The sequence below is a fragment of the Stegodyphus dumicola genome, chromosome 4 (genome assembly GCF_044657685.1).
Source record: "Stegodyphus dumicola isolate Sdum_Otavi_A_Nest chromosome 4, ASM4465768v1".
Taxonomy (NCBI): domain Eukaryota; kingdom Metazoa; phylum Arthropoda; class Arachnida; order Araneae; family Eresidae; genus Stegodyphus; species Stegodyphus dumicola.
Genome location: NC_140771.1, coordinates 23,238,279 through 23,265,460, shown reverse-complemented (window position 1 = coordinate 23,265,460; position 27,182 = coordinate 23,238,279). Strand labels below are relative to the sequence as shown.

The following is a 27,182-nucleotide window of genomic DNA, read 5'->3' as shown; positions in this document are numbered from 1 at the left end:
TAAACTGATGATCTATAATCCGGAAAAATCGATAATCCGGAATCGCCGAAGTCCCGACGAGTCCGGATTAACGACTTTTGACTGTACTTCCTTTTTACTTCGTACAAGGGAATAAAAAGAGGTACATCTTGTGAAGTTTTTTTTCTCAGAATTTTTTTTTGCAATTTTGTGTGACATTCTGGTCATGTTAAAAATTGCCAATTCTCGTAATGCATTTAAAGATATATGATACAAGATCAATACAAGAAATACTTATATGATATATGAAGCACATTTGGATGTTAATTAAAATTTAAATATCAATAGCATAGACTCTTATTTAGTAATAAATAATGAATAGGTAGAGTTATTGTAAGTAACTTGAAATCTATCATAATGAAAATCTTTATTATATTTTTGTTTTTGATGCTACTGAAAATAAGTTGCATTGTAAATGGATGTTATCTGAAAATAGTACACATGTTCTGTTTTTGTTATATCTTTATCTGCTTTTCAACAAAATAAAATCTCAGTATAAACTAATATTTATTTTATAGAACATTTTTATAACCTAATGCTTTCAACTTATTTTAATAACATTTTTTCAATCAAATATTGTGAATAGAATCATAACATGATTGTATTGTCTTACGAAAAACCAATTTATAATAGTCAAGCACTAGCGCATTCTGCTGTTTCAACATTTTCTGCTTGACTTTCTCCACATTCATAGCGTTCAAAATGTAGCAGTTCTATTCCAGAGTTGTATAAAATTTCACCAACAGTCATACTGGAATCGAGTAAATATGGCTGGTACAGCATACGTGTTTCATTTGAATCTTTCATATTAGACACATATTGAATATCAGCTTCTTCATCAGCTTTATCTTCTGATGTCTCCACAGAATCATTTGATTGTGAATCTTTTTTTTGAGTTTTGGAAGAATCACCTTGAATATTTTGTGTAGATTTTAAAGATAACAGATCCTCTTCAGTCATCTGGCCTAAAATGGTTGGGTTCATGCCAATTATATGCTGACAAAGATTTAATCCTAATTCATTCAGATTGATGTCAGATTTGATATTGTCTTTTGAGAATGCTAATAAAGCTCCATATTTTCCTATAAGAATAATAAATATTAACCATGATTACAGTAAATAACACTAAAAATGCAAACACTAAAAGTTTAAATTCTCTAAATATATTTTTAGATTAAAAAAAAAATTAATATAAATTTCAAAAAACTTTACTCTCGCAACACAATATTAATTTTTTCTAAAATTAAATAGTAACAAGTATTTAGTCATATTTAATTCTTATCATCTAAAAGAAAAATATTGATAATTACTGTATTCCCCTCTCTCTTTTTCAACTTATTTTATCATCTGAAAAATGTGGTTACAGTAAGAACATGTAGTGATTACATGGTGCGAGAGACCTCAGTGGGTTCTGGTATTTTAGCTACCTGGTACATGGAATTCAAGAATTCTTACTGTTTCAAATATGCAAGCATTAAGTGGTTCTCGAGATGGCTTTATACAGTACAAAGTCCGTAATCTGGACGTCCATTATACGGAATGATCTATAATCCAGACCTCAAGGCCACAAACTTATGCATGCGCGTAAAGCCAGTAAAGCGTTTACCCATGTGCGCTTCCGATAGTGAAGAAAGTAACAGAGAACGTTATTGAAAACGAAAAAAATTTCGATTGACAAGTTAGTCGGTATTCTCGACACAGCAATTACAGGATTTTAACAGTGGAACTTTGTAACTGAACAAGAAATTATGTCTGTTTATAGAATTGAAGAGAAAGTATTAGCACAAAAAATGAAGCAACTTAAAAACTTACATTGAAAGAAATGTTTACTAAAGTAAACAAATAAATATTAAGCTTCACTGGATCAAAAAACAAAACTGAGCATAGTACATCTGAAAGCCCTTTTTGAAAAGTTAAGTAATTATGGGTTAATTATACATGTATCTAAATGTATTATTAGTTTAACATCTTTGAAATATATAGGTTTTCATGTATCTGATCAGGATTTAAACCTTTATCTCGCACGGTGAAAGCCATTCAAAATTTCCCCAAACCAAACTGTTTCTTGGCATTTTTTACTTTTATAGACGTTTTGTTCCAAGAGCTTCACCTGTTTTAACTCTCTGAAATAGGTTATTGGAAAGCCACATCAATAAAAAGAAACTTCCATAGCCAAGTAAAATAAAAGAACACCCTCTCAAATGGCACAGCGGAGCTAAGCATTTACCAATGCAAAAAAGGTAATCACCGAGGCAATCCTTCTCAGACGTCCAGTTCCTGGCACTACTTTGAAATTGTACTGATGCATTAATGCAATTGTGTAATTCAGTTTGGAAATTGATTGCATTTCTATCCGTTAAACTCGGTAAAAGTCAAAGGAAGTGGTCAACCTATGATCAAGAATGATTGGGTTTTAAATCAAGAATTTTCAGCACATGCTTGAAGTCTTTTACAATCTACACAGAAGAAAAACCCCCAAAATTTTTTCAATGACAACTTAACCACCTTGATTTTATTGGCCAATATTCTACTGATATATGATACATCAAAGGTAGGGACAACATCATTGCTGACACCTTATCCAGAGTAGAAATAGATGCAGTTTCTGATAATCAACATATTGATTACAAAAGGTTATCTGAAGCATAACTTCTGGAGAAACCAGAGAAACATTTTTCTTTAGATAATGTTGCTCTTTACTTCAATATGAACACAGGTACACCTCGTTTGGTCATTCTTGAATCTTTTTCCTCTAAAATTTTTCAGCAGATTCACTTATCTTTCTCATGCTCGCATTTCAGACTCAAGAAAGCTAATCACTAAGTGATATTTGTGGCATAATATGAAGAAATTGATTAAACTGCTGTTTAGTCTTTTCTATAATGCCAACATTCTAAAATTCATAGGAATTCAAAATCACATCTGGATCACCATTGTAGCGATCACGTGGTGCGAGAGACCCTGGTGCTTCAGGTATTGTAGCTGTTTGGTATGTGGTTGCTTGCTCATGTCACCATCTATTAGCACCAACGAGAAGTGCAGCAGTGCATACCCTTGAAGATGGTAATGACCTTAGGATCTGATCCTGATTTAAATTGAATAAAAAATAAAAATTAGTCATGAATATACTACTGGTAACTATCACAATATTATTTCTTTAAAAGAAACATGTTGCAATGAGAATATATAATAGTATATTGTGAATATTTTATGGATATTGAGCCAATGTATGATTGTAATTGAGCCAGAGCACAATCAGTGTTCATACACATTTCTGCACACAGAAATTAAGGACTATTAATGAGAAATTTAAGGACCTATTGGCAAATAATAATATAGCAAACTGAATAAATTCAGTTAAAGATATTATCTGTGCCTGAACTTCACTTTTATAATACCATCCTAAGATTAAAATAGATCTGTAAGTATGATGCATTATTATTAAATATAATTGTAAAACAAAATTGAAAATAAAAGTCAACTTTAAATCAAATTTATCAAGTAGCATTTAATATTTTACACTTACAATAGTTGAACATATTTGAAAGAAGATTAGTGACATTTTATTTATGTTTTGCAAACAGTTAACTAAATACTGATTTTTTTCTTTTGTCTCATTTTGTCACATACTTCCTCAGCCTAGAGATTTAGTAAATAGTAGGTATATTTTAATAAACGCTGGTGTAGAGCTTCAGTTAATATAATTTAAGGTACCAATAAGCTACTAAAGAACCACAGGTGACAAGTTGTTTTGTATTATTTTAAATCTCACTAGATGCAGAGAATAAGGTTTAGATAATTTTTTCATTTTTGTGCTGTACCTTATAAATCACAGTAAGGATTAATGAAAGGCAATAAATCACTTTAACATGTAGATATAATTTTAAAGGCTAAGCAGTTAGTTACAAATAATTAAGTTCAGTAGTTAGATACTTTCAGTCATTCTAAATTTACATAGCCACAATAATTTTTTTTAAATGTTTGTTAAATATCATTAAAATCACAATCTAATAACATTTCAGTTATGTAATTTATGCCTTTGATTCATAAACAATATTAGGTTAATTACACATTAAAATCCACAAAATATTAGTGTTTTGTAACAACACACAACAAAATATTTATGTGTCTTTTTAATTTGAAGCCTTCGCAGACATTTTAGCTAATTTATATCAATGCCCTTCTCAAACATATTTTCTAACAATTAGAAATTGATTTCAATATGCAAAACAATGTTCCCACTAGTTTCTGCATGCTTTATCTCCTAACTTGTTAATTTCTCAAGAATGTACCTATGAGGTTTTGCATGAACTGGTGAAAGTTAAATAGTCCATAACCCTGACAGAGATGAAGCAAATTATCGCTATGTCTGAAAGTAACTACAAAGTCAGATAAAGGTTTAAATAAACCTCTTATTTAGAAAAAAAAAAAAAAAAAAAAAAAAAAAAAAACAACTACTTAGAACATAAAGGCACGTTCTTATGCTAACAAAATAAACTATAGCTCGTGGTGATGTAGTTAAACAGAAACAGACTAAAATGTGGACTAGCAGTCAATTTAATTTTAAGCTAAGCTGAACTCTATCATCATAAGAAATTCAAATGTAACGATAATGCAAAGATGAATAATTGCAAATTATCAGAGCTGGCAGGAACTAATGCAGCATGCACGCCGAAGCCAGAAACACACTCTGTTTTACAATTCAGAAACCTCAGTTTAGAAACTAACTAATTTTGCATTCTGGCGAGGAAAAGGAAAAGGGAAGTTACAGTAAAGACTGAAATTATACACAAGTGGTTAATTTATATTATAATAACTATACATATCTTTGAAGAATGCTTTTCTTTCTCTGCATGTATTCAGTTTCTTTCTTCAATACATTTTCCTCTTCATTTTAGAATTTTTGGACTTAATTAAAGATTTCTCTTATTCTAAAGACTACATGCACAGAAAAAGCTTCTAATTTTATTTCTTTAGTAATATGAACATTCAAAATAAATATGAAATGATACATGATAAGGCCCAGTTATGGAGCCAATGTGGCTGAATTTTTAGAATTTAGTGACCCGAGGAAAAAATCTAGAAATCTAGAAAAACTTATAGAACTTAGGAGAGGCACTGAGAGCAAAATATAGGAAGGCACTAGGTAGCAGAACTTAATATCCACAGAGATTGCATCAAGGGGGAAAATGTCTAGTACCGGCCTTCTGTATGACATACAAGATGAAGCTTTTAAAAGTTTGTTTTCAATTTCTTTATAAACAGAAAAACTCCTTTCTATAAATGTCTGTCTACGTGATGAGATTACAGTCATTTTTGATATTTTCCATGCATTTGTCTATTGAAAAGTAGCGAAAAGAAAAACATGTTAAAAAAAAAAAAACTTCTAGTGTCAGAAGTAAAACATTCAAATATTTTTTGGAATTTATATTCAAATACTTTTGGAAGAACAATTTTCATTGTTCTTCCAAAAGTAAGAAATTCACCACAAACTTTCTGTAAAATACACCCATATGTTAATACCATGACGACATTTTTCATTATGTCACATTTTTCTAGAATATTCTAGAATTTTGGATCTATAAATGTTGCCTTCAAATCCTTCTAAACTTTTCAAGTTCCAATGCCTAAAATCCTAAAGAAAAATTACCCCTACTAATCTTGTAACAGCAATATGCCAGAAATGTTTTGAGGGGGGGGGGAGAGGAAAATGTGTAAAATCATTTGACACAGAAAGATGATGCATATTCTGAGACAACTGCATACAGAAACCTCTAACCACAAAAAAATTAAAAAGAGGACATTTTTAATTAATTACATAACTATTTTGCTTTTGCTAAGAACTATTTTGTAAATTGTGTTTTATTACCTTGTTTACTTTTCAGATTCAAAATACTGCATAAGTTGCCAAAATTAAAAGTAATATAACTTTACAATATTACAACATATACATGTGATATTTTGGCAGTCGGGCACAGGAATGAAGAAGCTTGGCATCAGTAAGTAAGGCATCCAATGATGACAGAGAAGAAGTTAGCTGTTTCGATAGTACATCTTTATTGAAAAGTATACATTTTAGCACCTAGTTCGGTGGTTTCAAATAGAGCAGCGATTTACTTATCCTTATGCAGTGGAAGTTGTTGATCAAATAGTTTTGTGAGAGAGGTGTATTCTCTACTTTTAACGACTTAATTAATGAACAAGTGCCAACTTAGTTTAAAAAAAATATGTAGACCATAATAATAAGAAAGTACAATAAATTTATTTTTTATTTGATGGATTTTTTAAAAATGTTTTCCTGTTCATGTAGAATTATTTATGTTTGCTTTTTTGTAAAAAATAAAATCTGAATTTGACATTTTGTTTTTATAAGATAAAGAATTGTTAAAATTTTCATAACTCACTACTGGTTATTCCTGTTTCCTGCTTTTTCTTAACAGCTTGATTTTAAATCAACTGTGGACATTATCTCAAATATAATTTTGATTAACTGGAAGTTGACTCTAGTACATTATTTACCATAATAAAGTCAGATTTTAATTATTTGTTGTTCTTCATTAAATAGTAATTGAATTTGATATCTATAATTTCTATTTTTAAGGAATGCTTTTCTCATGTGGGTGGTTTCACAGTATTTCTCATATGCAGCATAATTTGGGGGGGGGGGGGTTCAAGAAACTTTTTTTTTTTTTTTTTAAATAAAGGAAGTACATGACCTTAGTGGCATTGATTTTGCTTGAACTCTCTGTAATTATAGACTTTAAAAGCAAAATCTAGCTTACATCATTCAAACATAAATGAGAAAACTGAGTTTAAATTGTATATAGCTTGAGTCTGTTTTTTCCACAAAGCATACTATGGTATACTAGAACATATATAGGTACTTTAGGTTTCAAATCCTGTGTATTTTGCAAGAAAATTTATTTATAAAGTATTTTTTAAAAAAATTACAATGCAGGAAAAATTCAAAAGTGAATTTTCATTTCTTGAAAATTTCAAGAGAAAAAACACATTTCATGTATGTTAAAAGTTAATAAAATTTATTCTTATTCCAAGAAATAAAACAAAATACCGAAATTTCATCAGAGGTATTCGTACAATATCTCACAGTAGTTATATTTTAAACTACTAAAATGTTTAATAGAACTCAATTAAAAAACACAAAGAAAGCTAATCCGATCTCACCACGAATTCGCTATAGTAAACAACAACAGAATTGAGATGTTTTCCTCAAGCTTTTATAAGCTTTTTTATCAAGCACAAGAACATTCTGGTATTTTCTCGCTTTTTCTGGATAGCAAAGGAGTACACTTACGAGATACGTATTTATTAAAATGTTAAATGTACATGCTCCTGTATTTTAATATTTCCGGTGTAGCTTTCTCTTCAAATAAGTCTCATGCTGCATTGCACGGGAATATAAAACAATTTTAATTACAAATTCTACTAAAAATAGCTAAATAAATACAAATTTCATAACGTTATGTATTTCGACAACTGCTCAGAAAACAGTGATATTCAGTTTTTGATATATCATTTATCTTGATGGTATGTTCTCATTAGGTGATAGAAGCAACTAAAAAATGTATACATTGATATTTCTAAATTCTTTGTAGAAATATACATCACATGCCTGTCATAAAGAAACAAAAATGTATAATGCAGATTGTTATTTTACCTTTCATTTAATACTCCACAAAATATTAATTTTCCATATTATTTCTTCAAAATATTTCTATCAATACATGTTATAGTAAATTAAAAAAGGTACTTTTCGCCAGCGCAAATCTCGTCAAGGAGACTTTATTGGCAACAACACACAGTGTACACATAAAAATTTTTAACAAATGTTAGTTCTAAGAATTTTTTTATTTTGGAGGCATATATATTTTAATATCGTTTAAAAATTTTTTCAAATGGGTCTTTCGTGTCCTTTTGCCACATAAATTCGGCGAGGTAACTTTCCAGATGGTGATGTGCCGTTCCTCTGTGTTTCTTATTCCGCCATTTGGCACTACCCTATAATCTTTCTATTTTTTGTTTGCGAGTTCCAGTTTCTGGATCTACAAAATTATATTTATGGTTCACTTTGATATGTTTGAAACTTTCCTCTTCCAGTTTTTCAGTGCAATATGATTTCTATCAATCATATATTGTAGTTCCTTTTTCAATATTTTCCTTTATTGCCTCTAATATAATAGTCATGGATCAGTTTGGCACCTTCACAAGGAAACATTCGTTTGTTTCATGACAAACTCCACCAAAGATCCACTATTTTGGTAAAATCCGCCCCACATTGTTTTTTGGCTTCATGAACATACTTTCATCCACTTCAACGATCATATCAGGTCCTCCTATTTTGCGTTGTTGACGTTTAAGTAAAGAATCCACACAAACCTCTTGCATGTAGGTATTCCAATCCACAACCGTGACTGATTTCCAACTGCTTTTCACATCATTTAACTGAAGTTAATTCTTCACTCCAATCATAAATAAATCTTACACACTTCAAAAAACTCAATCTCGATGATTTAAACCATGTGCCTTTCCATATATTTCTTTTACTGCGGCAAGTTGAAAGGTTGCAGCGCCATTGAATTTCGTCTCTGAAATATAATTTAATTTTATGATTATTATCACAAATAGCAATGTTAGGCAAAACGCCTTTTGCTTAAAAGAATCTGACAGATTCTTCCTATGTCCTGAGCTAATCCCAAATTTTCATTGGCTTTTCATCCATTTTTGACATATTTGTAAAAAGACGTTAATTTAAGAATTTACTATGCTTTCATGGTACAACATGTTGATTCACCGGTTCATATTACGTGATCCCAAATGATCTCATCTCATGTAAACTACGCTACAAAAATCTGATTCTCTCAGCTATTATCTACATGATTTCAAGTTAAATCTTAGTATGGAATACGAGTTTAAATGCAAGAATTATTTCAATATTATAATAAAAAAAAATTCTATGTAACTGTATACCAGTATTGAAAGAAACTATCAATCTGATAAAAATAGAAAAGAAACTATCAATCTGATAAAAAATAGCAGCGACTTGTTTTGAAAATGTGGGCGTGAAAGGTTATCAGCGAGGATATTCGGTTTGGCATCGGTTGTACCATTTTCAGCGACTTTATCGCTTGCGCCGGCGAAATGGAAAATTGTGCCGGCCAAATGAAAAAGTACCTTAAAAAATTATGCATGCTGTGATTTGAGCTGCTAACTTTTTGCATGAAATGCCCATATGTAACCATTCAGCGAAAAGAGGTTCTCTTTACAGATGCATACTTGCCAACCTATGACACTAAAAAATCAGGAGATTTTTTTAAGAAATCGGGAGATTTTTCACAATGTTAAAAAGACTTTAAATGATGAAAATATAGTTTTTAATAATGAATTAATTTAAAATAGTAACTAATTCTTAAATGCAAGCAACACAAAAATACCTTACACATAAAAAACATTTTTATTACTTGCAACCGTTTAAGCAAAAAAAAAAAAAAAAAAACTTTAATCGGTTTTTGTACAAATGTTATAAACAGTGGCAGATTTTGCTTTCTTTAAGAAAGAAACGTCATAATTTTGTTCATAGCAATTGCCACGTAGGCCTGCTTTCGCTAATAAAAGTTTTTCTAATGTGTCATCACAAATATTAGATCTAAATTTAGTCCTCGTTTTTGCAACAACACTGAAAATCCTCTCACACTCTGCATTACTATGGGGAAATGTCAAGATGGCCAACATAATTCTAGACAGTTCACTATATTTCAAAATTCCATCAGCATCTTTCAGTTTTCTAATTAAACTCCACTGGGTGTCAATCTTAGCTGATTTTATAATTTCATCCAAGTTCTCTAATTGTAAACTGCTGTTATGCAGCTGTTGGAACTGTTTCAATTTTTTTTTCTTTTTAGAACTCCTTTCAAGATAATAATAAATATCAACAACGTGTTCATCCACGTTTATTGGTAAAGAAGCTTCCCTTTTTTCAGCTGCTAAACTTAAGGGGTGACCGGTGCACCTCATAATCTGCAAATCTGAATTTTCCTAAGATGCCTGCAACACCAGTATTCAAGCCTACCAATACTGGTGTATTATCAGCACCAAGTGCTAAGCAATTATCCAGAGGGACTACATTTTCTTTTAAAGTTTTAATAATTAGATGTGGTATATTAAAGCCTGTCAAATGTCCTTCTAAAGTGGGGACAGAAAGTAAACTGCACTCAATTTCTGAAGACTCTGGATTATAAAAAGAAACAACAATTGGATACAGTTTTGAATTGGTATTATTGCTTCCATCCATAGAGAGGCAGAACGGAGCTGTTTTATTGCAATCAATAACTGATGATTTATTTTTCAAACCCATTTCTTTAACAATTGCACCTGTTTTGGTTCTTGCACTTGAATATTTTTTAGCGATCTCACTATCGGGAAACATTTTTCTAAATAAAGCTGCAGCGTGATCCGATGCATTCAGTGGCAGGTTGTACTCCAGCAAAAAAGCAGAGAACAGTCATTCTGCATTAATAAATTTTTGGTCCTCTGTTTCTGAAGAAAAATTTAATTTTCCATTTTTTTTCAAAACAATTCACATTGTCCTTGTGTTTTTGTGTACGCAGATGTTTGAGAACATCTGCCCTTCCACCATGCGAAATAAAAAAATCGCAACGACAGGCGGTACACATTGCAAATTTATTACATTTCCTTGAGGAAATAATGGAAGGAAAGTCAACTGTGTAGGATTTTTGAAACGTACATGAGTATTTCACCTTTCTCACAGACATAACAAAAGATGATAATTTCTAAAACTATTTCCCGAAGGCATGTGTACTCACACAACTCAGGACAAAATGACCGAAATAACTAAAGAACATCCAAATAACAGTTTGCTTTGTCCTCATTGGCTAACATATGCCAGATGACACGCAGTGGAGCACGATGTCCATTGGAGAACTGGAGAACGACCTTTCTGAATACATATATGCTCTCACTCACAAAGCAGAAGTTATCTAATTCGCAAGGTTTTGTTTTAGATATAAGCTAGAGAAAATTCAATTGCTTTCAGACGTCCAAAATCACTTTTTTTTTTTGGTTCATATAACAAAGCATTAAGCCAAGTTCCATAAAAATCGTGAGAAATTTTAAGAATAAGAAAAAGTCGGGAGAAATATATCGTAAATCGGGTTGGCGGGAGAGCGGTCGAAAATCGGGAGTCTCCTGCCTAAATCGGGAGAGTTGGCAACTCTGCAGATGTAAGTTTTGTATATTTTAACATATGTACAGTTTGTAATTTTCACTTTTGCTGAAAAATTAAAAACAAATGTTTTAAATATAGATAAAATAAATACAGGCATAAAAGAAAGAGAGAGGAGAGAAAGGCAAAAGGTGAAAAAAGTTAAAATATATTTAATATAAAACTGTACCTAAGGTTGCCCCAGGTATATTAGGGCAAGCAGTACTAGGATGTGAAAGACTGCTTAAATATATATTATCTTTCACTTTAAAGCAGACAGCACGTTTTGTTACCGTCTTTTCATTAAACTTGTTGATTGCAGAAGCAACTAGTTCACCAACTGTTCCAGAATGGTATTTTAATTCATTAAGTTGCATCTCATTTAACACTGCCTGAAAGATAGAAAACAATGAGATGAATATTGTTGAATTTCTTAGTATTAATACGTATTTGGAAAAATGGTAATCCAAATGACTAAAATCCATACATTATAATATTATTAATACTGTTATTATTATTACTAATAACTACATTGCTAAAATCTGCTAATATGGAGTAAGAAGGCATTGTTAATTCAAGTCTTCAAATTTTCCTGAAAAACTTGTTTTAATTTTATGCAAAGATTACAGCAAATTATTTACCTATATTTTTACACTCATGTTAATTCAAGTTATTTTTGTAAGGATACTAACAGATTATTTTGTTGAATTGCTAGTCTAATTTATTTAGTCTTACAAAAATATTAGCTTATAACACAGAGTAAGGGCAATATACATGCATATTCATATGAATTAATATTGTAGCTAAATACAAACTCATACTTGCCAACCTATAAAACTCAAAAATCAGGAGATTTTTTTAAGAAATCAGATTTTTCACAATGTTAAAAAGACTTTTTAAATGATAAAAAATATAGTTTTTAATAATGAATTAACTTTAAATAGTTACTAATTCTTAAATGCAAGCAACACAAAAATACCTTACACATAAAAAACATTTTTATTATTTGCATCGTTTAAAAAAACAACAACAAAACAAAACAAAAAGACACTTTAATCAGTTTTCGTACAAATGTTATGAACAGCGGCAAATTTTGCTTTTGTTAAGAAAGAAACTTCATAATTTTCATAGCAATTGCCATGTAGGCCTGCTTTCGCTAATAAAAATTTTTCTAACGCGTCATCACTAATATTAGTCATGCAGCTGTTGGAACTGTTTCAGTTTTTCCTTCCTTTTAGAATTCCTTTCAAGATAATAATAAATATCAGCAATGTGTTCATCCACATTTATTGGTAAAGAAGCTGCCTTTTCAGCCTTTTTCAGCTGCTTAATTTAAGAGGTGATAGGTGCACCTCATAATCTGCAAATCTCAATTTTCCTTTCTTAAGATGCCTGCAACACCAATCTTCAAGCCCATCATTACTGGTGCATTATTGGCACCGAGTGCTAAGCAATTATCCAGAGGGACTGCATTTTGTTTTAAAGTTTTACTAATTAGCTGTGCTATATTAAAGCCTGTCGAATGTCCTTCTAAAGTGGGGACAGAAAGTAAACTTCACTCAATTTCTCAAAGACTCTGGATTAAGAAAAGAAACAACAATTGGATAAAGTTTTGAATCGGTATTATTGCTTCCATAAAGAGGCAGAACAGAGCTGTTTTAATGCAATCAATAACTGAAGATTTATTTTTTAAACCCATTTCTTTAACAATTGCACCTGTTTTGGTCCTTGCACTTGAGTATTTCTTAGCGATTTCACTATCGGGAAACATTTTTCTAAATAAAGCTGCAGCGTGATCCAATCCATTCAGTGGCTGGTTGTGCTCCAGTAAAAAGGCAGAGAACAGACATTTTGCATTAATAACTTTTTGGTCCTTTGTTTCCGAAGAAAAATTTAATTTTTCATTTTTTCAAAACAACTTATGTTGTCCTTGTGTTTTTGTGTACGCACATGTTTGAGAACATCTGCCCTTCCACCATGCGAAATAAAAAAATTGCAACGACAGGCGGTACACATTGCAAATTTATTACATTTCCTTGAGGAAATAACACAACTCAGCACAAGATGAACGAAATAACTAAAGAACATACAAATAACAGCCTTGAGCTTGCTTTGTGCTCATTGGCTGATATATGCCAGATGACATGCAGTGGAGCTCGATGCCCATTGGAGAACTGGAGAATGACGTTTTTGGTGCTCTCACTCACAAAGCAGAAATTTTCATCTGATTCACAAGGTTTTGCTTTGGATATAATCTAGATAAAATTGAATTGCTTTGAGATGTCCAAAATCACTTTTTTTTTTGTTCATATAATGAAGAGTTAAGCCAAGTTTCATAAAAGTCGTGAGAAATTTTAAGAATAAGAAAAGTTGGGAGAAATATATTGTAAATCGATTTGGCTGGAAAGTGGTCAAAAACTGGGAGTTGGCAACTCTGCAAACTGAAAAGTGTGATAAATTAATTCAGAAATTATAATTCCTGATTGGTTAATGTTTTAATTTAATTATAAGTCCTTTTAAAATTACCTTTGTGATGTCTTTATCTGAAGTATAAGCAGTAATGTGATTTATACATCCAGATAACACATTTTCAACAAATAGCTGGAATTCTGCATTTCGAGCTACAAAATCTGTTTCACAGTTTACCTAAAAATACAGAAATAAATAACTTGAACAAAATTGCAAGAGAAATTTTGAATTATTCAATATTAAGTAATGATTTTGATATAAACTTCTCCTAAGATTTAGTCTGGCAATCATGCTCGTAACAATCCTTCAGGAATGTTGTCCTTTTCATATGTGCTCTTTTTGTTGTATTCCAAGTTGCAACAGTTTTTATAAACATATTGTGATATTTTTTATCTTAATTTTACAATACAGATTTGCGAAATTTACCTTTTCTGCAGGAATACAGAATTTTGCTGCAAAATCTCTAAAGCAGTGGCTTTTAATCTTTTTTGTTCCAGCACCCCTTTTACGATTGTTAAATGATCATTCCTCCTTTTCAAAACTTGAAAAATGCATATACATTTATTTGAATTTAAATTTTTTTAATGTGTTATATGAATTAAACAAGAAAATGTTGATAAATGGCAAAGCTTATATAAAGATAATTTTTTACATTAATAAATTAAAACTAAATTCTTAACAGGTAAACAAAAAGATGACTACATCCCCTTGAAACTATGAAATTTTTCCTTAGAAATGAATTCCTTCTGTTTCAGAACAAAAAGTGTAATTGTTTTATTTTTTAATGTATCACATATTCCTTACTTAATAATTAAATTTGTTTTCCAAATTGCCAAAGTATAATTTCTTTCTACATACTGAAGATGTTGATAGCCTGGAATTAAAAAAAAAAAAGTTACGAAAACCAGCAAAAAAAAAACTGCCAGATTTCACCAAGGTGGTTGCATTAATATGTAAGTACAATTTCTCCACGCAAAAAAATTTTTATTGTTGCATAATAATTTAGTTCATCACAAACATGCAGATTGTTATGAAAATCATATAGTAAAAAGTACTTAAAATTTGCATTAGGAATTTAACCAAATATTCTTCTTGCAGATTTGTTACTAAAGAAATGCTATATGTTTTCTTTATATGAACTGAATTTATAATATATAATTTACAATAAGCAATAGGTAGTTTCTTACACACCATAAGTTTATGTAAATTACATGGCAGTGTATCATGAGCTCAGAGAAACCATCCCTTGATGTCCTTCCGACACTCAGGTGGATTGGGAATAAGGTAGTTAGATTGGGGAGGGCAGGCTGATTTCAGCAACAATAGTCTTGAAAACTGGGCATACAAAAATAATTCTTATGTTGTAGTGGGAGGCACTGCTCTATTGGAAAAGTCCAGTTACCATAAATGGATGTTATGCAATACATTCATGGTTTTATCCATGACAACTGCAGTATCCAAGGTTGGTTCAATCCTAGTTCAGCAGTTGTTCCCTGGCCAAGCAATGAATTCTGATCTTGCTATCAAGATAATGCAAGAATAATAGGATTTATTTGACCAGGCAATATATTTCTTCTGCTCAGTGGTCCAATGATGATGCTCATGTACACACTGCAGGCATTAATGATGATGATGTGATATGAGTAACGGAGCCTTGGTGGATTGGGGACAGTGGAGAACCATACCAACAATGTGTGATGAAATGTATGCTTTAAAATACTCTTGCTTTGCCCTGCAAAAAAATTAGTACCCAATTGAGCAATGAAATCATGCTAATGTCACTTTACCAAATGTAACAGTCTATGGTAGTATCTGCTGACTTTGAAAATGTATGGATTGCTGACACCTTGCTTTATTGCTCATTTCACATTTAATATGGCATTTCTGTTGATATTAGCTATAGCAACACAAGAAAAGCCCACATTTGGGGTTTCCAAAATGTTCCTTTGAAGGTGTGATACTCATTCATTGTCAAGCTCACCTAACTTTGGGGCTTTACTTAATGATGACAGCACAAAACATTTTGATCACAACCATGATTCCCTTACACTAGATTTAAATCTTTCTAATATCATCATATACACTTCACTTCCACAAGTGGGCTGCTGACATTCAAGGACAGGTGGAAAAATGCTCTGGCTATTCAATATATATATATTTTTTAGTTCTAATTTTTTTTATGTCTTTAAAGACAATTTTTCTGCAGCTTAATGCGTGAAAATATTAGGCATGTTTGTGTTTTATTTTCAAAAGACAAAAGAATTGTTTTGTAATTATATATATATATATATACTTTTTTGTTTTAATATTGTACTATTAGATATAAAACACTTACTTCTACCATAACGCCTACTGAATTTCTAGCGAATACACCAATGAGACCTTGTCCAGCAGATCTACTTTGCATTTTGGCCCATTTGGACCAGCCTTTCTGTTTAGCTTCAGCATGCAACCATTCCTCAGCCTACAAAATGCACTTCATTACTTTTCATGATCTAAATAAATATAATAATGGTTTTGTATTGATACTATATGGTGAAAGGAACTCATATACCTTAGAAATATCATCACTGAAAAGTTCCAGAGCTTTCCTGCAATTTGATATGGAGTAGCCAGTAGATTTTCGCAGTTTACTTAAAGCTGAACTCTTAACAGATGACATATTTGCACAACTTGCATGAAAAAACCTCCGACTTATTAACCTAAAGAATTTTAAAGCACAATTAATAAATTCAAATAATAAATCTATAGCAAAACATTGCAAACGTTGCATAAAACCTAATTTAACGATATCCAGAAGTTACCATTATGTGAATCGTCATTGTCAACAGCACACTAAATATTCACTTCATTCATCAAGAACATCATTATAACACAGAGAATGACACATAATACACAATAAAAATTTTTCTTTCTTTCAAGACTTTAAACGTATACCACTTAAAAGACAGTCTCTGCGCATTTGTTAAGCCTTTTCCTTAGGGTATCCGTATTTATTGGCAGCAATGCATGCACAGTGTGCACTTGTTATCACTATCACGACAGGCTATTGCTATTAAATAAATTGTTATTAGCAATGATTTAGTTTAAAGTAATTAGGATTGTAATCTAATTTTTATTAATTTAATGTATGTGCTTATTTATATTTTAAGTAGTGTTTTTTTAATTTAATTATATTTTAATTTAATGATCATGATTTTGTGAGTTATATGTTTGTTGTATCTTGGAATATGTTTGAGTAGTATACGTTGAGTATTTTCATGCATTTTCGTAAAATTTTTCTAATTTATGAGAAAAAAGCAGTGTACATGGATATAGTGAAGAGCGTGCGCAATGCCGTTTTTGTGCAATTCTGGGATGTTTTTTTAAGTAAAAATAAGTCGACGTGTACATGGTTTAGTGATATTTTAATTAAATGATAGTTATTTTGTGAATTTTATGTTTGTAGGAATTTGGTATACGTTTTAGTTGAAGTAAACGTGCATGGAAATAATTTAAATATTTGACACTAAGCATTTGTAATGTTTGCGGTATGAATTCGTTAGTGACGTTTATAATATAATAGATAATTTAGAGGTAAAAGTTTTTGGATATTTTATTTATTTAATACGTGGAAATGTTCATATTTGGAAAGGGTATATACTTTTTCGCGCTAAGGTAATTTCATATATGTTCTTTTTACCGGGTTTAAACATTCAGAAAATTGTCATGTATTTTCGTGAAATTTTTCTAATTTATGAGAAAAAAGCAGTGTACATGGATACAGTGAAGAGTGTGCGCAATGCCATTTTTGTGCAATTCTGGGATGTTTTTTTTTAAGTAAAAATAAGTCGACGTGTACATGGTTTATGTGTATATGTTATTGTGAAAAACGCGCAAGGAGTTTGCGATTGTGCACTTTTTCCCAATTTTGCAGTGAATATTTGTCATGATTAAGCAGTTTTGTTAGATAAAATTTCTAGTATAAGTGTAATTTGGCTAGTAGATTGTTGGAAAAAGTGTTCAGTAAATAAAAAGAAAAGAAACGTGTTGACTTCGTGAAGACAAAATGGCGGCGGAAAAAAAAAAAAAAATAGAGGGTTGCTGTAGCAGAGTTGGTCGCGAAATTTTTGCCAAGAAATCGCCAAGTTACCATAATCCAAAGATCAACCGAGAATTCCTCGCAAGGCAAACTAGCTCATAATCATGCTATACTTGGGAAAAACTATAAATATTATATCCAGCAGCCAGTTTGCTCAGGTGCTAAGAAAGTAAGCCAATATAAATTAGGAATCTTATTTACTTCATGACTGAGCTAAAATAAATGAAGGAACATAGCTTCTTTATGCATATATCTATAATTCACAGATTTACAAAACAATAAAGGTTTCAAAAAATCTCTGATGTCTATTTAGAATCACCACTTCATACAGTTAGAATATTAAGTTAAATAAATTATGTTACATTTTAGATCGGGATTTAAACTTCAAATATTTAAGGAATGAAACAAAGAAATGTATGCTACATATCAGCATACTTTAAAGCAAGAAATTCTTAATAATTGCTATTTTAACCAAACATTCATAATTAGAATTAATCCAATACTCATGCCTATTGAATTTTTAAGTCATTACATATTATGAATATGGTAGTTTCTGTTAAAATTGTTATGTTCATAATCTTTTATTATATAAGGAATTAACAACTGCCTTATAATTTAAAAAAAAGGGGGATAAGCTAAATAAGAAAATTTTGGTAATCTATTATTGGGACTGGATTCAGAAATGCATATATGTTTGCATGTATGTATGGATATATGTGTTCATGTATGCACATATTATATGTATGTACATATGTATGTGTGTGCATATACATATTTACATAAATATTTTGATCCATTCCTGATAACATAAGAGTTCCGAAAATTTCATTCATTGTTTTGGCAGATATATATGGGTAGTATTATTTGGTTACAGTAAATAATTTTGAACTTCTTTATGTTTTTTTAGGAAATTCTAAAAAAATTTCAACTATTTGCATTTTTTAAATGCAGACTTTAAAACTTATAATAATACTTTAAGACTATGGTTACATATTTTATCAATATGTAATTACACTCATGTACTATATATACTCTAAGTACTAAAGTTTCTATATATATATAAGATAAAAATATGCAAATAAGCTTTATAATTTAATTTAGCAATAGCTTCTTAATTACTCATTTTTAATTTGGGTATTTCCTCTCTGTATTCTAAAGCAGTAATAATTTTTCTGGATTGCACCATTTGTAGATCAATCTCTGTCACAGAGCTTGCATAATGCTGATGACGTAGTTAATTAGAAAGTGCCTTATTGATATTATGCACAGAATCAATAAGGCAGGTATTTAAATACAAAGTGCTTAAAATTTGCCCAGAAAGGAATTAACTTACTTGTTTGCAAAATTTGAATCAGAGACAAAGTGGCTGTAACAATCAATGCTTGTAGTGATGGAATGCAATACAGTTATAGTATTTAGGGGAAGAGGAAGGAGTTGGTAACATGTGGGATGCTATTTTTGGGAGGTTGAAAATGAAGTAGTGTGCAAGCTACCATAAAGTATGTGAGAAAAACTTGTGGCTTAGTAAAATTTCATCGAGAGGCGTAGCTAGAGTTTTCAGCGCCCGGGGACAACTGAAGATTTTGCGCCCCTTTCTCTGTGCCAAGAACGGAAAGCATTTCATTCCAAAATTTCGTAACATCAATTTGGCGCCCCCTGAATGCTGCGCCCAGGGACAGATGTCCCCCCTTGCCCCACCCTAGCTACGCCACTGATTTTATCAACAGAAGAAATTAATTTATTTCTGGCTAATGGTCTAAATTGAACAAAGAATGGGAAATCTTCACTAGTAAAGGGCTACTTATTAGTTTTAGAAATTTGAAATATGCCCATTAGTTAGTAAAAAGATTAGAATGTCAGAAGAAACGAATAATTTAGCATATACAAAAAGTTACAGAAACTACAAAATTTAAAAATCTTCAACTGACATACATCCAACAGATTCTGCCTTTTGAAGCTTTAGGAATAAATTATAAATAACCCCATCAATTAGATTTATATTAATTATTTAATGCCTGCTTTTTTAAGATAAAAATTAATAAATTTATCAGATACTAGATTATTTTTAAGAACTTGAATAAGTAGCAAAATCTCTACTTATTCAATATACTTGTAAGTATCTAGTGTATTTGTACAAAGATTTCTGATTAGTTGTATTTGACTCATTACTGTATTACTAATTACTTTTTTGGAAATGTTTAAAGTACAATTAATTTATTAGTAATAAATTTGAAGTTCCTTGTTTTGTCAGAGTTTAATCCTGTGTGTAATTCACTATTTGAAGATCTAGAAAGGGGATAATATACTAAATAATGCATTAGTATATAAATTATATGGGTAGAGTAGACTTTAAGGTACCCCTTGTATTATGGCGAAGTTGTTTGATTTATCGCCAAATTGTTGTTTCACTTATGGTAGCCTGAGTAGTTGAATGTTATGGAAACCCTATTGTGACGTAATCGGGGGCATGATTTTGGGAAATTTTGAATCATGGGATGTTTTGTAAGCATTTTTGGGGTGTGTGTTGGTTTGATTCTTTAGACGGTAGAATGGCCGAATGTAGTAAGATTAATTTGAAATTTCTGTACGATTTGGAGCGAAAGGGGAAAATAGCTTTAACTGACTGGTGTGTAAATGAAGGTTTACTTAGTAGCCATTATAAATGTCCTGTATGTAGGAAGGATATGCGTCTAGTCGAACGTACAAACCGTTTAGATGGATTTGAATGAGTTTGTAGGAAGAAAGGTTCAGATGGTCACTATGTGAAGCGTTCGATCAGAAAGAGTACCTGGTTTGAAAAAAGTCATTTAAGTATGATTGATATTTTGATTTTTACGTGGCTCTGGGTGTACGAAGCGAACTCGAAAATCATGGTAAGTGAATATTTGCTTTTGATAGTGCTTAAATGTATAACATGTTTTTCCCTTTTTTTTTATGTTATTTTATTGTTTGGTTTAAAATGTATTTTAATGAAATTATGTATTTTTTGTTTGCCTATATTGTAGAATTTGGTGCTTCTTTGACTTTTTAAGTGAAAATCTATCGATGTGTACATGGACAAAGTAGAGGGAGTGCGCAATGCAAGTTTGCGCAATTCTGGGATTTTTTTTAAGTGAAAATAGGTCAAAGTGTACATGGAAAAAGTTAAAAGAGTGCGCAATGCCATTTTTGTGCAATTCGGGGATTTTTTTAAGTGAAAATAGGTCGACGTGTACATGGATAAAGTCAAAGAAGTGTACAATGCCATTTTTGTGCAATTCGGGGATTTTTTTAAAGTGAAAATAAGTCGATGTGCACATGGAAACCAAGTTTGTTCAATTGTTTGTCAAGTTGTTTTGGCTTTCTGTAGCGGTGGCAAAAATCACCGCTTTGCAAGCCAAAATAATGAGTTAAAGAATTGTACAAAATTGGTATCCATGTGCCGCCAAAAATTGTCAAGTTTTGCCAAGGGGTACCCTAAACTATACTTTTACCAATTATATATACAGTCAAAAGTCGTTAATTCGAACACCCATAATCCGGAATGATCTATAATCCGGACCTCAAAGCTACAAACTTTCTGCTCATGCGCCGCGTTCACGCATGCGCACAGGCGTTTACGAGAGCGCGTAAGACCCTTACGGCTGCGAATATGTTTGTGCGCATGCGCGTTTAATGTGTAACGGAGTTATACGCTAAGCTAATGTTATCTAATTCAGTTAATGTTGCAGATTGCGTTGTTCCTTAATCTTCGAATTAGATCCGGCTTATTATTTTTTGCAGACTGTTAGAGCAATTTTATAAAAGTAAGCTTGAACTTTCGATTATGTCAAATAGAATTTCCGATATATATTTACTACAAAGCGAAAGTATGTTTTGAAATCCGAAATCTGTTTATCAATTTCACGCTGCTCTGCGGCAGAGGGGGGGCAGAAACGTCATTATTAGATTATGATAGATTAGAAAGATTATGTCAAATAGAATTTCCGATATATATTTACTAATATGTAATTTGTATCTAACAAAGCGAAAGTATGTTTTGAAATCCGAAATTTGTTTATCAATTTCACGCCGCGGATTGGAAGTTGATCTCTCAGCACTATCCTTATCTTCAGGGCAGATGTTTTTATTTTATTTGGTTTATAATTCCGCACTAAGTGTAGTATTTCATCTCGATGTACTCCGCCTTTGATATGAGTTAAATCAAGTTCCTCGTCATTATAATTCGCTTCCGATAGTGAAGAAAGTGACCCAGAGGTTATTGAAAATGAAAACATTTCGATTGATAAATTAGTCGGTATTCTCAACACAGCAATATAGGACTTGAACAGCGGAACTTTGTAACTAAACAAGAAATTATGTCTGTTTAATAGAATTAAAGAGAAAGTATTATCACATGAAACGAAGCAACTTACATTGAAGGAAATGTTTAATAAAGTAAACAAATAAATATTAAGCTTTTTCTTTTTGTAAATTTTGATACCCTTTAGATCATAATTGTTCTTTATTTCATAAATTACGGTTTCATATTTTTAATTTTGTAATTTCTGCATGCCATCTTACCAGATTTAAACTGATGATCTATAATCCGGAAAAATCGATAATCCGGAATCGCCGAAGTCCCGACGAGTCCGGATTAACGACTTTTGACTGTATATATATATATATATATATATATATATATATATGCATTAAATAATGCCCAACCGGTATAGTGGTTAGCGTCGCTGACTGCCATACCAAAGGTCAAGGTTCAAATCCCGGAGAAGGCATGGATGTTTGTAAATGTATAGTTTCGGTGCGGAATGGCAACACTCTAAATATGCTGCAAGCCGAAAGTCCTCTCGTGTGGTTTGGTGAAAAGGAGGAGAGGTGGGAGATCATTCGACCTGCCCCCCCCGGGTGGTCTCCATCAAAATTGGGAGTGGAAGAGCCAAATTGCACTATCACCTGCTAGATGCTCAAAGCTGTTGCCAACAACAGGCGTAATCCAACGCTTCTTGGCATGATAAACTTCATGGGCTTGGGTTGACTACTTCAGAGGGTTAATCTTCGGATTATGGTAACCTGGCAATTTTTTGGCGACCAACCTTGCTACAGCAACCTGCTAGTTTTTTTTTGGACGCCATATTGTTTTCAAGAAGTAAAGGCTTTTTTTTTTTTTAACTCAACATTTTTTTTTCAACAATCTGCTAGCCGAATTACGATTATGCTAGAACTTTTATGGAACAAAAGTGCTTAATCATGATGAAGATTAAGTGCGAAATTGAGAGAAAGTGCAGAATAGCCCACTGCTTGCCGCTTTTTTAAGAATTACACATACACGGTACCCATGTACACGTCAACCTATTTTCACTTAAAAAAAATCCCATAATTGCACAAAAATGGCATTGCACACACTCTTGACTTTATCCATGTACACTGCTAAAGTCCTAGCTAGTATCCTTACCAAAATGTCGCCAAACTACCTGTTATCATATTCCAAAGATTAGCCCTTCAGAGAAGTGAGCATAAGCAGCAACAAATAATATCACAAAATTAAAATGAAGGCTGATTATTTAGTTATGACAAACAGCACAAGGGCTGTTGAAGAATGTCTTCAAGATATACACTTTCTAAGGAAAATTATCTGATTTATCCATGCAAACACAAACCGGTTAATCTTTGGAATATTTTAACTTGGCGATTTTTGGTGAAAATTTGGCAATCAACCCTGCTACAGCAACCTTCTACTTTTTTTTTTTTCGCTGCCATTTTGTCTTCACGAAGTAAAGACAGGTTTCTTTTCTTTTTACTTACTCAACATTTTTTCCAACAATCTGCTAGCCGAATTACGCTTATGCTAGAAATTTTATGGAACAAAAGTGCTTAATCATGACGAATATTAACTGCAAAATTGGGAGAAAGTGCAGAATCGCAAACTCCGGTACAACTTTAATATACACCCTAATTTCACCAAATGTGGCGATATGTGTTCTGCGCTGGTTTTTGGCGCAATTGCGTGTTCTATGGCAACCCTGTTGACGTTGAAAAATCTTCCGCTGGAGCTCGTTGGTTCGCCTCTGTGTCTGAGAAGATGGGAGGGAAAGATAAAATGGTTAGTTGTTGAATTGAAGTTCGGCAAAAGGAAATATGATTGTGGCTATCCTGTTGAGGGGTAGTGGGTATTTGGAACTGTGGAAAGAGGGTCTAGGAGATTATTTTTTAATGGCAGTGCATGATAGAAGTAGGGATTTGTGATTTTATGTATTTGTGAACCATAGTATAAATTTTCTGGATAGTGTGTCTGGCTGTCATGTAAATACGATAGTGATTGTGTGGCGGCATGTTAAAGGCGGTATGAAATTTATATTTCTGCTATTCGAAAACGCATTAATTCATGGTAAGTGCATTTTATTTTATCCTTGCTCTTATTTTGTAGAATGTTATGTTCATTGGTTCTTTAGTATGAATTTCTGTCGTTATTGTTGCTTTTTTAAATTGTTTGAAATTTATTTTAGTTTATTTTGTTGTTTAGTGTCTAGACTGTACAATTCGTAGATGTTTTTTAAAGTTGAAACATAATGCTGTGTACATGGTATTATTTGAAATTTATTGTTGTTATGTTATTTTATCAAAGCGAGGAGTGCGTAGATCGTAGATTCCTTCCTTGCCTAAATTGTGCAATTCGTAGAATTTTTTTAAAGTTTAAACAGGATGCTGTGTACATGGTATTCTTTGAAATTTATTGTTATTATGTTAATTTATTAAAGCGAGGTCTGCGTAGTTTGTAGATTCGTTCGCTGCCTACATTGTGCAATTCGTAGATGTTTTTTTAAGTTAAAACATGTTGCTGTGTACATGGATTCTTGTCAAATATTTTTGGTTAGAAACTTTACGTTTTTGCTATCTAAATTTTTTGTTTTTGTTTCGAATTTTTAGCTAAATTGTGTGTTCAAAACATAGTTTTTGCAGACATTTTAGGCTAAAAGTTCAAAATGTAGACAAAAAATTTAGATAGCAATATGGCAGCGTGAAGTTTCTCGCCAAAAATATTTGGCGACTTGAGGGCGCATATCAGAGTAGTTCCCAAACTCCTTGACACGTTTTTCAGAATGACACATACACGGTAACCATGTGCACGTCGACCTATTTTTACTTAAAAAAACATCCCAGAATTGCACAAAAATGGCATTGCGCACACTCTTAACTCTATCCATGTACACTGCTTTTTCTCATAAATTAGAAAAATTTGCACGAAAATGCAGGAAAATTTGGTGAATCTTTAAAGTCGGTAAAAAGGACATATATGAAATTACCTGATCGCGAAAAAGTATATACCCTTTACAAGGATGAACATCTACATGTATAAAATAAATAAAATATCCAAAAACTTTTCCCTCTAAATTATCTATTATAAATGTCACCTGCGAATTTATAACACAAACATTAAAAATGGTTGCAAATACTTAGTGTCAAATATTTAAATTATTTCCATGCACGTTTACTTCTACTGATACCTATTCCAAAATGCTACAAACATATAATTCACAAAATAACTATCATTTAATTAAAATATAATTAAATTAAAAAACACTACTTAAAATATAAATAAACACATACATTAAATTAAAAAAAATTAACTTAAAATCTTAATTACTTTAAACTAATTCATTGCTAATAAAAATTTTCCAACAATAGCATATTAATTTATTTATTCCTTATATTTAGAACAATGCATAAAAATAACATCCTCAAATGATTAAAAATACTAACTTACCTAATCTTCTACAGAATCTTGAGTGCATGGCGGAACACAAAATGTCCATTTTCACCAGATTTCTTGCACCGCCATTCAAACTTATCTGTAATATCCTTCCTTTCACACAATCTCATTTCATACCCACACAACACACAATGAAGCTAAATACAAAATGCTAAACACAATAAAAATTTCGAATTCACTTTGCATAGGGCCATGGGATGCAAAAATTAAGCAACACTTTTTCACAAAACACACAATGAAGCTAAATACAAAATACTTAAAAGTACTGCAGATATTTTTCCAGATTTCCCCCCTTTTATGATTAAAGAACTGTGATTCGTCCATAAATGTCACATGACATATCTCATGATCTCTCATTTCTCTCACACAAAATAATGCGTAATTGGAACTGCGAACTTCTCACATTATTGCCAAAGTCCTAGATAGTTACCTTTATAGTCAACCAAAATGTCGCCAAACTGCCTGTTTCCATATTCCAAAGATTAGCCCACAAACCTGTGTCAAAACTACTAAAATCATTTGGCACAGTAAAAATAGCTAAAATAAACGTAACAATAAGTCACATTATTAGAAATGTTATGAGATTATCAGATTAAGTATTAAATTTTAAAAATCAGTTAGTCATCTTTAAATGCCCAGTTAAAAGTTTTTCTTGCCAGATAAACCACCACCAAATCATTTGTTAACACTTAGCACATCTACAATTAGACAATATTATTTTTCATTCATTTTACATTTCCTGACGTATATATATATAAAATGTTAAAGTGGTTGATCTTTACATTATGGTAACTTGGCGATTTTTTGGCGACCAACTCTCCTACAGCAATCCTCTATTTTTTTTTCCCCGCCGCCATTTTGTCTTCACGAAGTAAAGACATGTTTCTTTTCTTTTTATCTACTGAACACTTCTTCCAACAATCTACTAGCCGAATTACACTTATGCTAAAAATTTTATCTAACAAAACTGCTTAATCATGACAAATATTCACTGCAAAATTGTGAAAAAGTGCACAATACCATACTCCTTACGCGTTTTTCAAAATAACACATACACATAAACCATGTACACGTCGACTTATTTTTACTTAAGAAAACATCCCTGAATTACACAAAAATGGCATTGCGCACACTCTTCACTATATCCATGTACACTGCTTTTTTCTCATAAATTAGAAAAATTTCACGAAAATGCATGAAAATACTCAACGTATACTACTCAAATATATTCCAAAATACTACAAACATATAACTCACAAAATCCCGATCATTAAATTAAAATATAATTAAATTAAAAAACACTACTTAAAATATAAATAAGCACATACATTAAATTAATAAAAATTAGATTACAATCTTAATTACTTTAAACTAAATCATTGCTAATAACAATTTTCAAATAATACCATTTTAATTTATTTACTCCTTACATTTAGAACAATGCATAAAAATAATATCCTCAAATGATTAAAAATACTAACTTACCTAATCTTCTTCAGAATCTTCATTACGTCGCTGCAGTACTACTGCTAATTTCTAAATCCTAAATCCAGTAGTCAACTAGAATTCTATTCACCAAGTAATAAGAAATTAATAAAATTTCACCTATACTCAAACTACGTTCAGCAAAC

At 31.4% G+C, this 27,182-nt stretch overlaps 1 protein-coding gene across 1 annotated transcript in view; it reads right to left on the bottom strand.

The window, feature by feature from the left end:
• Positions 1–506: 506 nt before the first annotated feature.
• Positions 507–27,182, bottom strand: part of mEFTs (elongation factor Ts, mitochondrial) — a 28,379-nt gene continuing 1,703 nt past the window's right edge. Inside the window, exons 2-6 of the mRNA XM_035356689.2 lie at positions 16,281–16,428; positions 16,062–16,190; positions 13,784–13,903; positions 11,448–11,649; positions 507–1,100 (exon numbers count right to left, since the gene is read on the bottom strand). Coding sequence (XP_035212580.1) covers positions 652–1,100; positions 11,448–11,649; positions 13,784–13,903; positions 16,062–16,190; positions 16,281–16,428 — 1,048 coding nt within the window. The 3' untranslated portion in view covers positions 507–651. The remainder of the gene's footprint in view (positions 1,101–11,447; positions 11,650–13,783; positions 13,904–16,061; positions 16,191–16,280; positions 16,429–27,182) is intronic.